The 17,248-nt window shown below is 41.7% G+C and overlaps 1 protein-coding gene across 1 annotated transcript in view; it reads left to right on the forward strand.

Moving 5' to 3' along the window:
• The window catches only part of cdh8 (cadherin 8), a 158,029-nt gene that overhangs the window by 82,369 nt on the left and 58,412 nt on the right, over positions 1 to 17,248 (forward strand). The window contains exon 4 of the mRNA XM_034079645.1: positions 13,735 to 13,854. Coding sequence (XP_033935536.1) covers positions 13,735 to 13,854 — 120 coding nt within the window. The remainder of the gene's footprint in view (positions 1 to 13,734; positions 13,855 to 17,248) is intronic.

Raw genomic sequence — 17,248 nt, forward strand, 5'->3', positions numbered from 1 at the left:
GGACACAAATGATATTTTGTCAGAACACCAATCCGGTTTTAGAAAACAACACATCACAACAACTGCTGCTATTAAAGTGGTGAACAACATAATTGAGGCATTGGACTGTAAAAAGTAATGTGCAGCTCTATTTATTGATTTGTCAAAGGCATTTGACACAGTTGATCATATCATCCTGACGGAAAGACTTCACAGTATCGGCTTATCTAGCCATACTGTAGGTTGGTTTTTAAATTATTTATCAGCGAGAACCCAATGCGTCCAATTTGGGTCCTTTTCTTCCTTCGTCCCGATAGCAAAGGGTGTGCCACAAGGTTCCATATTAGGACCCATTCTTTTTACCATATATGTAAATAATCTATGTAATAATTTAGCAAATGCTTCTTACCATTTTTATGCAGATGTCACTATTATTTATTGTTCCTCCGCTTCTATAGAGCAAAGTCTAGATTTCCTCCAGTCTGCCTTTGATGTCATACAAACCCATTTATATCAACTAAAGTTGGTATTAAATGCTGAAAAATCCATAGTGATGATATTTTCGAATGGCAAAAAGTTACCATCTATTCTACCCAAGATTTGTACTGCACAAGGGACTGACATTGAGAGGGTCACTACTTACAAATATCTGGGATTTCTTATTGAACAGAACTTGTCTTTCAAGTTACACACGGAAAATGTTGTTTCAAAGCTAAAAATAAAATTAGGTTTCTTTTACAGGAATAAATCCTGTTTCTCTTTTCAGACAAGGAAACATTTGATATCTGCAACGTTTTTACCTGTATTAGATTATGGTGACCTGCTATACATGAATGCCTCTGACCAATGCCTAAAGAGCTTGGATACTGTGTACCATTGTGCCTTACGATTTATCACTGGATGTGGATATCGAGTACACAATTGCACTTTATATGCTGCTGCTAATTGGCCATCTTTGTCTGCTCGCAGACTTTCCCATTGGTTGGGTTTTGTTTATAAATCTCTGCTTTGGTTGGTTCCCTCCTACATTTGCACATATATGTGTCAAAGAGAAAGTCTATATGGCCTGCGCTCCCAAGATTTTATTCAGATGCTGGTCCCTACAGTGAGAACAAAACTGGGTAATACAGCTTTTAGATATGCTGCTCCCACAGCTTGGAACAATGTACAGAAGGAGCTGAAACTCTCAGATGTAATCACTATGGGGGAATTCAGGTTCATCTTAAAGGACAGAGAGCACGACACCATTGGTAGATGTGAGTGCTCGTATATCCTAAAATCGTTTTAAATGTTGCCAGTTTTGAATGATTTTAATAGTTTGTTTTACTTCGCATATTGACTGGCTAATGTGCCATTTTATTTGTGTTTTACAGCTGTATTTGTCTGCCTGTCATGTCTGTGTTTTATCTGTTGTAACTTTGTACATGCTGCCCTTCTTGGCCAGGTCGCTCTTGGAAAAGAGATTTTAATCTCAATGAGTCTTTTACCTGGTTAAATAAAGGATATATATATTTTGTGATGATTTAAAAGTACAATCCAGAATAATATAAGTACTCGCCTTTATCTTTTTGCCATCTTCGCCTTTTTACCAATTTTTTCATATCACAGTTTTGCATGATGTCACTGTAGTACAATGTTTTAAGGATCTCTTGACGAGCTAGGTTGTCAGTTAGAAATGTCTGGATGAAGATGTAACTGATTTACATATGTTAAAAAATGCCTCTTTTCATCCTCTGTCTGAGGGAAAACCCCAAAAAGCACGATAGGGCGAGCCAGGCCCCTTTAAGTTATTTTATTTATTTTTGCTTTTGAGAAGCTAATATATAAGTTATACAGTTATTTCTGCAAGAAAATTACAATAAAATGACTGTTTAATCTTCATATGTTTAATCTTCATATCTTGTATTCATGTCTATAATTTTGAGCACCAAATTATTGAAAAGTATCGATGAGAGTATAGAAAAATACCGATACCGATAAGCAGTACCGGTACCGGTAAAATCCTAACGATACCCATCCCTACTCAACAATAACACACACTTATCCTTGTTTTTATTTATTTGTTTGATTCTATAATATCGGGCTTTTTTGCCGTCCGTCAGGAACTACATTTCAAAATAAAGTCACAGGAAACAGACGTAGGCGATACACAACTAATGAACTGATTATCCAAGATCCTCAGCTATGGTTGAAGCTCGGTGATTGGATGTTTTAGCCGCATTGCACGTTGGGATATGGTGTTTATGCGATATGAAATCCGAAAACATTTAAAAAAAATACTTTATTCCGAGTGTGCTTGCTTTTCTCTTTGAAACTAATCACATAACGGCATTGTAATAAATATTACACATCTGCCGTAGTTCTCTATTTATAGAGCCCTGATGAGAAGACTTCTGGACAAACTGGAAGAACTGCCACCGAAACTGAATACGTGACGTGGATCATAAATATATCAGCAATTAAACACCATCTTTAACTTCTCTTCACACAATACGTCTCCTTGCAGTATCAATACTAATTCAGCTGACTTTTATATTTGATACAATTGGTAGAAGGTAGCAGTGCACAGCTGATAGACAGGGACTTGTAGTTTTTAAAGATATTACTGATTTTTATTGAATATAAGAATGTAAATACTGAGTTGAGAGAATAGTCAGGGGTTTTGGGTGATGGGAGACACATCTATGCATTCAGAATTTCAATAGCTTACCATTAAATGACGGATATACCTTTCTGTCTGTGATGTTTTACAAATCAGATAGTAATGTGTAGAAGTAAAACATGTCAAATAATATAGCAATATCCTGTACAATTATGTGAAAACATGAATAAAACTACACATCTTCAGATGTTATACTTACATAAGTGTTCTACACTTATAATACAAGTATAATTTGTTGTGTTAACACCTTAAACTTGACAGTTTTTTAACCTGCACCACCTAGTGGTTACATACAAAATAGGGGGAAAGTAGAAGGTCAATGATAGAAATATGAAGATACTATAAGTGATCTCTACAATAAAACAGTTTAGTGCCGGATGTACAAAGATATTAATAGGAGGATGAGCAAAACAAATGGACCTTTATTTAAACATTAAAGAATACTTTAGGTTAAGGTCTTCTTTTAAATAAGAAAAAAGCGTTGGGGGTATCTAGAGATAAACATTAAGCCTGACAAAGTACTTAACGTCCAATATATTGCTTTCCTGCAATGTTGAAGCACTTATTTTAACTGATATTATACATATGTATTATACTCTTATAAGATCTATGTAAATAGTATATGAAATGTGCAGAATTTGACAGTTTAATGGTGGAGGTATACACACATATTGATAGATGTCTTGTAATGCACTGTTGAGGAACCTGCGACCCAAGTTTTTAATTCATTGCATAACCACATATAGTTGTATATGATATGTCAATAAACTTTGACAAATCTTGAAAGGGATGTGCAAAATAGTCATTATATACAGTCTTTAATTAACTATTAGTAGAGAATAACGAGTAATGAATATGCTTTATAGGGATCTGCAGATAAATGTTTAGTCTTCTCAAGCACCAATTATCAAATATCCCTCCTGATTGTTGGCACTTGACAATCACCTTCCCTGAATTTTACTCAGGTGTAACTAAAGTCTGATTTAAGGGTTGTTTATATTTCCCATCATTAATCAGAATCTGCAAAGTAACTAAAAAAATGTAGTGGAGTAAAAATACCAGGTTATTCTGCAGAAGCTTATAATTGTAGTGGAGTAGTATAACAAAGTTACAAAGGGGCTGGACCCGTTCAAGTCCAGTTTTGGACAGTCTGCCGTGGTTTCATTCCATTTCATTGAGCTGTTTGACACTCGGCATAACCTTGGCACACTGCCAGTCCAACATCCAATCACAGAGTTTGTCAAGCAAAGGGACTGTAGTCCCAAACAATAGCTGAGGATTATGGGAGTGTAGTGTCTTCGGCCATCCTAAACTGCGAAAAAACTATTTGTTTCTCCGAATCGAAGGGGGAAAACACAAAAGCATTGTACACAATTTAAACCAATCAATGTTGTGTAATTAACAAGGATAAACTGAAGTTTTTAGTTGAGTACTGCAGATTACTATGCAAACTTTGAGACCGGAAATACTGTTCTCACCCCAAGCTGTTGCCTAGCAACGCAATTCTGTTGATAGTTATTTTTTCATATCGCATTAACACCATATCCCAACGTGCATTGCGGCTAAAACATCCAATCACCGAGCTTCAACCATAGCTGAGGATCTTAAGTAATCAGTTCAGTGGGTGTGTGAAATACTGATTTCAGTATTCTGAGGCTCTGTGCCCCATTTATTTTCCTCACCGACGGCAAAAAAAGTCAACATTATACGATTTAAAAATAAAAACAATAATCGTGGCTTGATATTGAGTAAGAACATGTTTCCGGTCTTCCAAGACCTGACCGGACAAAAAGACGTGATGCAGGCACGAAACATACTACCAATAGAAATACATTGCTTTTAAAATCGTTCTTTGCGACACGAAAAAAAGGGGAAAATCGTGTTGGTGAACAAGAATCAATAGATTAAATGTCGTGACTATAACACGAAATGCCGTGAGACGGGGTTGCATATTTGCTATATCTTGCCCCACTGAAAAGGCACTGCACCAATACTGTTAAAATATTGGCATAGTTCATCCCTGTGCTGCTTGGCTCGAGCTGTAGCATGTAGCTATTTGTTGTTTGTATATATCACGCAGTCTGTCTTCTGGTTGCTTATTTTGAATGACGAATACACACTACTGCCGCCTGCTGGTAAGTAGTGCCGCCACATAACTAGGGCCAAGAAAGGGTGGGTGGAGGGGGTCTGGAGGACGGGTCTCGGGCGGACGGCCCGGGGGAAAGGCAGAGACCAAGGATGGGGTCTCGGGCGGAAGGCCCGGGAGCAAGGCAGAGACCAAGGACGGGGTCTCGGGCGGAAGGCCCGGGAGCAAGGCAGAGACCAAGGACGAGGTCTCGGGCGGAAGACCCGGGGGCAAGGCAGAGACCAAGGAGGGGGTCTCGGGTGGACGGCCTGGGGGCAAGGCAAAGTTCAAAAGGGGCGAAGGCCACAGCGGGCAAACTCAGGGGGCCGTGCATGAGGGCAAAAAGCAGCGGCAGGAAGAGTCAGGGGGCCGGGCCCGAGGACGAAGACCGCGGCACTCAGGGGGCCGGGCTCGAGGGAGAAGACCGCGGCTCTCAGGGGGCCGGGCTCGAGGGCGAAGACCAGACAGCTCCGGAGGCCGGGCAGGACCCGGTGTCGGCCGAACAGGAACCGGAGCCAGTGGAACAGGCTTTGGCAGGATCCCCCCACGGAAGAGGACCAGTAGTTGGCAGGACCCACGGTGAGACAGGTGATGGTGGGGCCTCCAACGGAACAGGACAAGGGGTTAGCAGGACCCCCGGCAGAAGAGTTGTCGGCGGGACCCCCGGCAGGAGAGCAGTCGGCGGGACCTCCAACGGCACAGGACATAGGGTTGGCAGGACCCCCGGCAGTAGAGTAGTTGGCAGGACCCCCGGCAGGAGAGTAGTCGGCGGGACCTCCAACGGGACAGGACAAGGAGCTGGCAGGATCCCCGGCAGAAGAGCAATCGGCGGGGCCTCCAACGGCACAGGACAAAGGGTTGGCAGGACCCCCGGCAGGAGAGCAGTCGGTGGGACCTCCAACGAGATGGGACAAGGAGCTGGCAGGACCCCCTGCAGGAGAGCAGACGGCGGGACCTCCAACGGGACGGGACAAAGGGTTGGCAGGACCCCCGGCAGGAGAGTAGTCGGCGGGGCCTCCAACGAGACAGGACAAGAAGCTGGCAGGACCCCCGGCAGGAGAGTAGACGGCGGGACCTCCAACGGGACAGACATACGATTGGTAGGACCCCCGGCAGAGGCGTAGTCGACGGGGCCTCCAACGGGACAGGACATGGAGTTGGCAGGACCCCCAGCGGAACCTCCAACAGACCAGGACATTGGGTAGGGACTTGAGACGTGACACGAGAGGGGAACTAGAGACGGAACTCCAGAGGGGACTAGAGGAGAGACTAGAGGAGGAACAAGAGGAGGGACTAGAGGAGGAACTAGAGGAGGGAACTCGAGAGGGGACTTGAGAGGGGAACTAGAGAGGGGACTCGAGGAGGGACTAGAGAGGGGACTAGAGGAGGGACTAAAGGAAGGACTAGAGGAGGGACCTCGAGAGGGAACTCGAGAGGGGACTGGAGAGGGGACTCGAGAAGTGACTAGAGGAGGGACTAGAGATGGGACTAGGGAATTGACTAGAGGCGGGACTAGGGAATTGACTAGAGGCGGGACTTGAGTAGGGACTAGAGATGGAACTCGAGAGGTGACTCGAGAGGGGACTCGAGAGGGAACTGGAGATGGGACTAGAGAAGGGACTAGAGAAGGAACTTGGGAAGGGACTTGAGTAGGGACTAGAGAAGTGACTAGAGGTGGGACTGGAGAAGGGACTAGGAAAGTGACCTGAGGAGGGACTATGGCAGCTGGGACCAGGACTGGGGCCGGAACCATGGCTGCTGGAGCACGGGCTGGAATCCTGGCCCTGCGTCTCCTAGAGGCCTTTTGGAGACTCTGTGGACCTTCAACAGGACAGTAGTCGGATCCCAGGAAAGGGTTAGAAGCTTGTGACAATTCTTCAGGGCTACTTGTAAAGGTTTGTAGCCACTCAGGCAACAAGCTTCTGAGCCAGGGCTTGCGAGCAACCTCCCGGCGTGCCTCCTTCAAAGCAGCCTCTTTACTCCGTCTAGATGAGGCGTTCTTCCAGGTGTAAAAAATGTACTCCAGAGAGTACCCAAGACATTCCGCCTGTGGGGCCAAAACATTAAAATCTGCTGAGTCCAAATGAGGTTGGTTCATTCTGTTACGAATGGGTGAAGCAGGTAGGACTCAAATGCAGAATAACGAAAAGCGAGCTTTATTAAATAATAAAGCTGTGGCAAAAACAAGGCAGAATCCAAAATATCCAAAGCAGCACAAGGAACACAGACCGTGGAATAACATGGAGGGGAAACAATGAACCGACATGGAACACAGGGGAAGACTAGACTAAATACATAGAAGGGTAATCACAGAACAAGACACAGCTGTACAGGGGAGGAGAAACACAAGGACAACAGGTTGAACACAATCGGGTAATCAGGGAGGGAAACAGACAGAAAGCAGAGAAGCAGGAAACGGGGGTGAACACTTTACACAATAAAACAGGAAACCCAAAGACAAGAAAAACACCAACACAGACAAAACTACAACGTGACATAACATGAGAATCGTGACACAGAGGGACATTTGCTTTCCCAGGAATTGTAATCTTTCAGTTTCTGGGCATTTCTCGAAAACAGAAGGACAAGTGAGTCGAATCCATTCGGACAGGAAGTAAACAAGATTGTATTCATCAATGGTAAATCAAGATGCCAAAGCAGTAGCATGCACTAGTCATCTTCCATTTTCACAATTTTTATGTACCCCAATTCCTGCCTCCACCATTATTTGTTTTCAGCCGCTATTCAGTTTTTTCCCGTCCTTGAAAGTCTGTAGGTGTTGTGTCGCTATTATTGTAATCTCAACAATGGTAGAAGCTTGAAATAAATAATAATGCCAGTCACTCTGTGGGCTACAGAGGGAGATTTGCTTTCCAAGGAAGCTTCAATGTCATCCTTCAGTGTTTGGACATTTGCTCAACAAAAGGAGAATAATTAAACAAATGAATTTAGGCAGGAAATACCATGATGGAACCTACTTCCATGAACATGTTTGACCATGTAGTGAACAACACTTTTTTAGATAAAGATGCACAAGCAGTAACACATACTGGTCATTAGTCTTACACTTGGTAAAGACTGTCTTTAGGATTATTTTTGTACATCCTAAATCATTCCTTCATTTTTTCTCGTCCCTTGAAGTTTTATAGGTGTTGTGTTGATATTATTGTAATCGCCACAATCAGTGGCACAATTTTTTTCCTGAAGCTCAATGAGACTATCATGGTCAGTAAAGGTTGGTTCATCTTCGCAAGATAGTATGCTGTTCTGAATACAGAATATGTCTCTGCAAACACAGTCTCTGACACAGCTCTCACCAAATTTCCAACTAAATCCTGTCCACCCTTCTCCGTGAACTCCTGGGCTATTTTGTGTGCTCTGGACGTCTCATGTCGTCTAATCTATTTACCTAACTTTCTGTCCCTCCACTCTAACCAAGGATGCCTGTTCTTAAATTCCATAGCCTGACTTTCAGTCCACAAGGCTGGCCAGGAGCTCTCATCTGTGTCCGAAACAAGGAGATAATATAAACATTGTGTTCTGTTTATGACTGCACACACACACACACACACACACACACACACACACACACACACACACACACACAACACACACACACACACACACACCACACACACACACACACACCACACCACACACACACACACACACACACACCACACACACACACACACACACACACACACACACAGTATCTCGCTCCCTTTCTCTTCCATTGATCCACCACACTAACGTTGATCAAGTTAGCTACAGTTACGTTAATGATAACCATGCTAATTTCACTTACCGGTTAAATTTGCGGAGCGCCGGGCTCGTTCTCTGTCACCTTAGGACAGCCACCTGACATGGCTCTTCTTCTGTAGTGGTAATAGGGGAAAACTTCGGAAAACATTGAAATATTGTCGTCTGTTTTCGTTTCATGTTTGCTTCCTGTTTAGCACTCCGCGAACTTGAATGGTGGACGGATCAAATTCTGATAACGTTAGAGAAACTTGGGGTTTGTCAGAGCCGTGTGTTGCTGTTGCTTAGCAACAGGCCACAGGCGACGGAAGCTCCAGACGTCCAAAAGTATTAGCGAAGAGGCGAAAGCGTGAAAGCGCAGTCACAAAATGATGTTCATCGCTCATTTTTAAGAGGGTATACGGAAATCACTGGCATTTTCTAGTGGGTATACGGCGTATACCAGCGTATCACGTAGGACTACACCACTGACCACAATGCTACAGGCTTCAAATAAAAGCCAGAGACAATATCCCTGGTACAATTGAGTTTTTGTGCCTGTTTGCTTGGCCCACAGCTGCATCCATTTCTGCAGTGTCCCTGACATTTTCTGAGCATTATTAAGTGGGGAAGGACGAGCTAATCTGCACTGATTTGAAACAGGACCAAAACACAGACTTTCCTAATCCCTTGTTTTTTTTATCATGGTGTTGTGGAGCATTGTACCCCTGTGGGAGGGGAAAGGAAGAGGGAGCTATTTCATGCTTCACCGCTTCCACTGTTTTTATGAAGATTTTATTTTCCCTACCCTCTATTTCCCCCCACTTCAATCTTTAGTGTAACCACATTTATAAAGCCTGTTTGCCATAGTCAGACCACCATTTAGAAGCACAAAAGTAATTTTCATAATTAGGGATGTGGTGCAGTGCAGCCTTCTCCCTTGTAGTAGTGGTAATGTAAACTTTAAGGCCGATAAGAGTCTGTATCTCGGAGAAAAGGAGGTGCAATTTCTTTAGCTGTCTCTCATTTTGTTCATTTGACAATTGCAAAACACCTTTGTCACACATGATAAAATGTGTGTTCTGCACTAGCACACCAATTTGGATTATTGCACACATCTGTCGGATCCTCCTCCTTCGCGTCGAAAGGAGCCAGTTGAGGTGGTTCGGGCACCTAGTTAGGATGCCACCTGGGCGCCTCCCTAAGGAGGTGTTCCAGGCACGTCAGCTGGGAAGAGACCAAGGGGTAGACCTAGGACCAGGTGGAGGGATTATATCTCTTCGCTGGCCTGGGAGCGCCTTGGGATCCCCCAGTCAGAGCTGGTTGATGTCGCCAGGGAAAAGGAAAGTTTGGGGCTCTCTGCTGGAACTGCTACCCCCCGCGACCCGACCACGGATAAGCGGGAGAAGATGGATGGATCTGTCGGATCACATTCATATAATTGGTGTTTCCTTACAATCCTGTCAACCAATTTGTTGGATATTTTATTTGCTTATCTAAGACATTTGTGGCAGTTTATTAAGCAGAACTGTGAGTAGCAATAGAATATCTTGCCGTTTATTTCCTAAAAAATATAGAGTTATGGCCTGAGTGGCAGGTTATTGCATTCAAGTCTATCAGCAGCTCACATCAAGTTGCTGTGGTTTTTCTGCTAGCACTATTGCAGAAAACACAAACACGGGTGAAAAGATAGAAACTCATTGATCTGCTGTGAACTGCAAAAGGCACTGGGTGTAACAAGCGGTATGGAATTTACAAGGTAAGCTCTGGAAACACAACAGCATGGGTCATCATAAGATTATGAATTACAAGAACACTTCTGTCTCCGAGGACCACTTGAGGTTCTCTCTCTGTGAAATAATTGGGTTGCAACGGTGCAAACCGCTACTCCAGTTAAGGTGTAAATGTGGCTTTCTCTTTGTTTTGCTGTTACAAGACCACTGATTTGGCGGCGACTATAAATCAATGGTAGGGACACGTGTCGCTGACGTAATAAAAGAAAAAAAGATAAGTATAATGGATCTGAAAAACATCTAAGCAAACTAAGACTAAAATAGTTAGTTTCAACAAGACATCATAAGGATACACTCTTCCTTGTCATATTAGTCAACATGATTTGCAGATATCTGTTGAGAAAGATTTGAGCTATTTCTTTCCCTACTAAGAAAATGTAAGAGATGTGCTTCAAATGGTTGTATCCCAGCTAATAATTGTTATGCAGAACATTTAAAAAAATACAAGTTGTACCTTTTGTGTAAAGCTCAAAGAAAGGTCTGGTACATTAATGATGTATTTTTCCCCAATCCACACAACAGCTGTGAGTCATATCTAACTTCACTAACACGTTTTTATATTCATGGAATCCAAAGTCTTAGAGCTGACTTGCCATATCAAACAATAGATGAATGTACAAACAAAACGCATGTGTAAAACCACAGACTGAATACAACATGGGCCGAGTCTCTGTGTCAGAGGCTACAACTCCTAACTTCTGGATAATCTAAAATGGGCTCAATGAACAGGACATTTGCCCCAGCAGCTAATAACATGAGCGAGTGCCATCCTGTCGCTCAAAGTGGCCACGCCCACAATACTATATGAGTAACCACACCTTTGATTTGTAATCATGTTGTGAAGTTGGCAATGTAAGGATTGGGTTTGACTTGCTGGAGCAAACCTCAAGGAACTATTGTGCACTACATAACCACATTACGTTTTTTACAACATTTCATTCATTATTTTCATTTATGAAAATGGAAAAAGCACGGTATGATGCAGTCCGTTTGCCATCTTTGGTATAGTGTGATTTATCAAAGGGCCTTGAACTGGAATGTTTTGCTTTGGAGATAAAAATATGTACTCAAAGAGTTGTATTTGAACTTCTTGTGGATCCAAGTATATGAAGTCATGACTGTCTTGCACACTAGTCAGAGGGTCAGCTGAAGGTTCGTTCAGTGCTTGTAGAGGCAGCAAAAGACAACACAGGCCGACAAGAATACAGATGTCTGATTTGTGAGGCTCTGTGCAGGGATTGTGTTTCCACCACATCTGGCACTCCTGTTTGATTTTCTGTTTTTTATGTCATGACTGAATCACCAATGTCTGATCCAGAAGTTGGCAGAGGTCTGCGCTACAGGCTTTTTCCTCTGCAGTGGACAGACGCAGGTGCCGGTGGCGGGAACCTGTGCCCTCTGCGGCAAGGGACGTCTCCCTTTGTTGTCAGAACACCTCTAAACATCTTTCACAGAAACAATTACCATACCATCTGTAGCTTCCTGCCAGCGTGTTGCTCACCGTCAGCATGTCAGCTTCTTTCTCTCTCACTTCCTCACAACAAGGCTGATGAGGAGCTAGCGAGGGTCACTGGGAATTAAATGGAGGTGTTTAATTGCGTTATAGTCTCTTTATTCCATTTTTCAAATGTATCTCACCCTAAAACCCTATAATGGAGCTGTAAATGGCGGATCGAATTGTCACAAATCTATTTTGTGATTAGCCTTGAGCGTCGGTATATTGATGAAGGTCCTTGCGTACATTTCCTGAAAACCTCAGAGCTAGTTTAATAAAGAAACCCCATTTACATTGAGCATTGTTGGTATGGAGGTAATGGCTCATTGCTCCTATGTAAAAGACATGGGGATAAGCGATAAACATTTTGAGAATACATATGCCCTTGATTACATTAACGTGGCCAACTTTTCTTCAGAAGTGTTTTTGTGTGGGTTTTCAGGCTTTAAGTGCGAAGACGTCATTATATTTTAAGCGTTCAGTGTGTATATGAGAGACGAGGCAGTTCTTCAAGACCAATTGCTGTGAAAGAATAACATGGCCATCCATTGATTCTGTTACATGTTTTTACGGACGACATTTTGGATACATTTGTATGTCAGAAAACATTTGAAAACAGGCGTAAATATCAATGTCCTCATTTTATAAAGAATGTAATGTCATGACATTACATTGCATTTAGCTGACGCTTTTATCCAAAGCGACTACAATAAGTGCATTCAACCAAGAAGATACAAACGTGAAGAAAACAGAATCACATAAGTACATCAGGCTTCATAGAGCAAAAACATTTCAAGTGCTACTCAACTGGCTTTCGATAAGCCAGCCCTTTATTAGTATATAAGTGCTCTGTTAGCAGTTCTATCGCTCAAAGTGGAGTCGAAAGAGATGAGTTTTCAGTCTGCGCCGGAAGATGTGTAAGCTTTCTGCTGTCCTGATGTCAATGGGGAGCTCAAAACCCACGTGTCATATAAACAGGACATACATTTTATATAAAAAAGTTCCTCTGTGGATACGTCGAGTATAAAGTAAAAATGAAACTCTATAATGTTACTCAAACTCCACTCCAGAGTATTAAAAAAAACAAATGTTAAGAAAATGGCCGTAAAAGAAAAGCATTTCAATAGTCCATATACTGTGAATACTTTAGTTGAAAATAAATGATATCACAATCAAACTCAATATTAACATAAACACCTAAATATGTATTTTGGATGGTTCTTTCCACCGGTCCGAACAGCATTTTAGCCCAAATGAGTGCATCAAAACTATTTTGGCCTGTGGTGTCTGGCTGTGTATTTCGAAGATAGTCAAGAAGGTTTGGAAAAGCATGGGGAGGTATTTTGATTGGACTTATACCCATTTAGTATATATACATGCTTTTATTTTAAATAACTGCCATGTGTACCTTTTTTTCACTGACAGTTGAAATGACTGTGAAGTTAGCAGCTGCTAAAAAAATGTGTTTTGGATGCAGTATTCAAATGTATATCTGGCGTTATTTTTCAAATTTGTATCAATTAACATTAAAAAGTACATCATTGAAAATGATTGTTGTGACTTAAGTTTGTTTTTATAATGGGTTGTATCAATTGAACATTGACATATTATTTAGGGTTAGAAGTGTTATGTTTCTTTTGTATTTTCAAGGTTTCATTGACACATGTTGTACAACCGTGGAGGACTTTGCTTTTTACGGAGATTCCCAACCCATCCCAATCATTTTCATACTTTTCCTTTGTTCTATATATTAAAATCCGGATAGAAAAACAACAATATCAATATCAAGCATGCCGGATACAGATGATACCTTTTTTTTTTTTTTTTTTGGTAAATCAACCCCACACAGGGTTGAATAGTCTCATCTTGATTGGCACAGCGATGTGGAGATGATTGCCTACAGAGTCATAGTTCCTAACTCTGTCTCTCTGCCCCACAGGTACCCCAGTTACCCGGGTAACAGCTACAGATGCCGACGATCCAGTGTACGGGAACAGCGCTAAACTGGTGTACAGCATTCTGGAGGGACAACCATATTTCTCTGTGGACCCCAACACGGGTAAGTGCGGTTCTGTGCTTGTTGGTGTTTTAGTTTTATAACATGAATCTCTTTTCGATGGAACAAATGTGAGGCCATCCCGGAGCATGTTTAACAAGTTGGTTTCAAGAGTCACCTCTTCAGGACAGCCATGTCAAGTTGATACAAAAAAATGGAAGACACAAAAGCAGGACACCTCTTTGGGGCCCTTTGTCAGCCAAACAAATATTCATTGTTTGGCTGACAAAGCCCGCCAAAGATCTCTCGAGATAGAAACGTTGCTTCATTCAATTTAATGGGAACTATTAATACAGCGTGCAAATCCTTTGTCTGTTTCTAACCAGCGGAGAGCATAATGTATTACAAAACGTAATGAAGGGAGGCCACGCCCATAATGGAACAAAAAGGAAAGAAATGGGCTTAACAGCGAGACAGTGATTACATCTAAGGATTATTTCAGAAGTGGTTTTCTTCTAGACGGGGCCAGGCACATCGGGTCAGAACCTTAAACATTGTCCTTTTTCATTACCTGCTCGACTTAGATAAATGAGCTTACAAGGTCACCTCAGGTCAAGTGGTGGGCTACCGGGACTATAAGTACGTCGAAATCACTGTCGGAAATAATTTGTCCATTGAAGGCTTTAATTTATTGTTAGATGTATGAATGTAAGCTCCTATCTCAGCTGTGTGGCCCATTTTAGGCTTTCAGGACCCAACTGTGAGTCAGACCGCCAACCAAACATGCAATTAACACTTTACAACGCAAGACTCATGGAATTAAAACATATATATAATTATTTAATGTCATTTTCACACCTCAAAGCTATTTTTTTCCAAGCTTTTAATGATCACCGGCATTTTGACTACCACTTAGCAACTACTCTTCCTGGGTAAAAACAAGTACATGTTGCATTAAAGTGAATCACATATATCGGATGAAAAACATCTAAAACAAAAGGAAAGAAAAATAAAACAAACAGTTTAAAGTGAGTGCACAAGTAACAGTAGTTCCACTATAGTGACGGAAATAATTTACTATAATATATATATAAATGACCAAGAAAGTTTAGCATTGATTATAATATAGTCATATATGTTCCAAGACATTTGTCTGGAGCTGCCTGGTGTTTTGTGTGATCATGTAGGCTTTTTCAGAAAAGACTATTTCACTTTAAATTAATGTGTTATGGCAAATATTAGCTATACTTTATTATATACCTCTGAATTTAACATTACTTTGCCCTAAATTAGTTTCTGAAAAAGGAAGGGGAAAACAACTCCTTAATGAAGCCTACAATTGAAGTTAAAGCCATTATGCTATATGAATATTGATGCTACAGTTCAATCAAGAATGTCGGCAGATAAATGTCTGAAATAGCAGAGACGATAATAACAATGAACCCCCTAAGGTTATGTGTATTCTGATGATGTCAGCTGTGTTTTACAGTGAGTTGTTTTGTGTCTGTATTGTATCTTTTGTCTCAGAGTTACAAAGTGGAAGAAAAACCTTACACTCATAAATTGTCCTTTGTGCGGCGGCAGCAGTTACTCCCGTTATATTAAGCCACTGTGTATTTTCCATTAGAAGTGGCTTTGTGGCTTTGTTTCCGCGGTGAGAGGCAGACCATGAAAGTCAAGCCTCTTCACGTCAAACACACCATTCAATCAAAAGCACAAATGACGTAATCCGTGTGCACAAATTATTAAATCAAGTGCAGAAAGGAGTTTGTGTTTCTTCTCAATGAGAACTCGCAGGCTCAATGACGGGAAGGACTGACCAAATGAATGAGCACAACCACAGACATTGGTTGTTATGCAGATGATGAGGAATAACGTGAACTTCCAAAACACATTTAACGACAGCATATACATATTTGATGATGATAATCAGTGGGAAGTTTTTTCTAACTTCCTGTTCCAGTCAAAAAGCATGTCACCAAATATTATGAGTTTAAATGTGTGTGATGCACAAGAGGAGGAAGTGTTTAAGTATGTTTAGTCTTGGATCAGCTGTAACATGCATCATGATGCATTGACCCTTCAGAACGTATGTGTTTCTTAGCAACACACCTAACAAACTATGATGATCTTATTGAAGAGGCCCTTTTATTCTTTTGGGGAATTTCCCTTTCCTGTAGCGTATTATATAGCGTTCTGTGCATGTAAATGGTCTGCAAAGGCTACAATCCCAAAGCTCCCCCCAGAGGGAGTTTCTCTCCCACACACTCCCCTCCCCCTCCCCCCCCTGCCTGAAACGCCTCCATTGGACTCCTTTGTTTACTTTCGTAACACTTGCACTTGTATTGGCTAGTGCTCCATCACATTAAGGCTAAGGACTGGGTCATCTCTACGCAGTTGACCAATCACAACAGAGCGGGCCAGCTAACCAATCAGAGCAGACTGGGCTCTGGTTTCAGACAGAGGGTGAAAAGAGGTGCTGCAGCACAGGCAGTATGAGAAAGAAAAAGAGCTTTTTGAACATTAAAGCATGGAGACATGTCCCAGGAGAGACACAAATAGGAACCTGAATGTGAGCATAATATGTCCTCTTATAAAATAATGCATCACGGCATATACAACTATCCAGCAGTTTATAAAGGAGCAAAACATTAAACATCTACAACAATAAAAAATGCAATATACAGATAAATATCGACATTTAGCAGCACAATGACTTTTAATACTTGTTATTTTTTTCTGATATAACTTCATTAATACTATTACATTTACTAAAGTAAAGTTTTAAATGCAGGACTTATATTTCCATATGGCGTTACATAAAGTTAAGGACCTGAATGCCTTTGGATCTAACCAACACCTTATATAATTCAATGTGATTATATGTTAATACTTTACTTTTAAATCAGTATATAAGCCTTTGTAATGCTCTCCGTTTGGAGTCTGTTAAAAAAAGACTGCACTGAGGGAGATGGTACCTTTAATATACATGTGTGCATTAGCCTAACATTTCATTCATTTTCTGAAGGCAGAGTAAAGGCATTTAAAAAAAGCCCTTCCCAGTAGACTAAATGACAACGTTGTTAACCGCAGTGCACACGTCTCCCTCACCAATTCTCTGCGAGCCCTTCAGGGACAACACGTGAACTCTGAAAGGGAGCTGACAATGCTGGTTATTGTTTAAAAAGTTGTGTAACATCAACAGGACTGCAGGTAACTCGGCCCATCTGTTATTCGTGATGTTTGTAGATTACGGCTGTGCGAGGCTGCTGTTAACTCAGGCTCCCGGGCGCGCTCCATTTCCCTCTACAGATGCACACTTATGTGCAAAGCATCAACAGTAAGCTGGGGCAACACATGTGTATAAGTGTGGGCACTACAACTGAAATAAGAACGGTATAGCTTGCATTAAAACATGAAATAATGCAGGAAAACAGATTGTTTATGTGAAGAAAAT

Source organism: Pseudochaenichthys georgianus, chromosome 3, assembly GCF_902827115.2.
Source record: "Pseudochaenichthys georgianus chromosome 3, fPseGeo1.2, whole genome shotgun sequence".
Lineage (NCBI taxonomy): Eukaryota > Metazoa > Chordata > Actinopteri > Perciformes > Channichthyidae > Pseudochaenichthys > Pseudochaenichthys georgianus.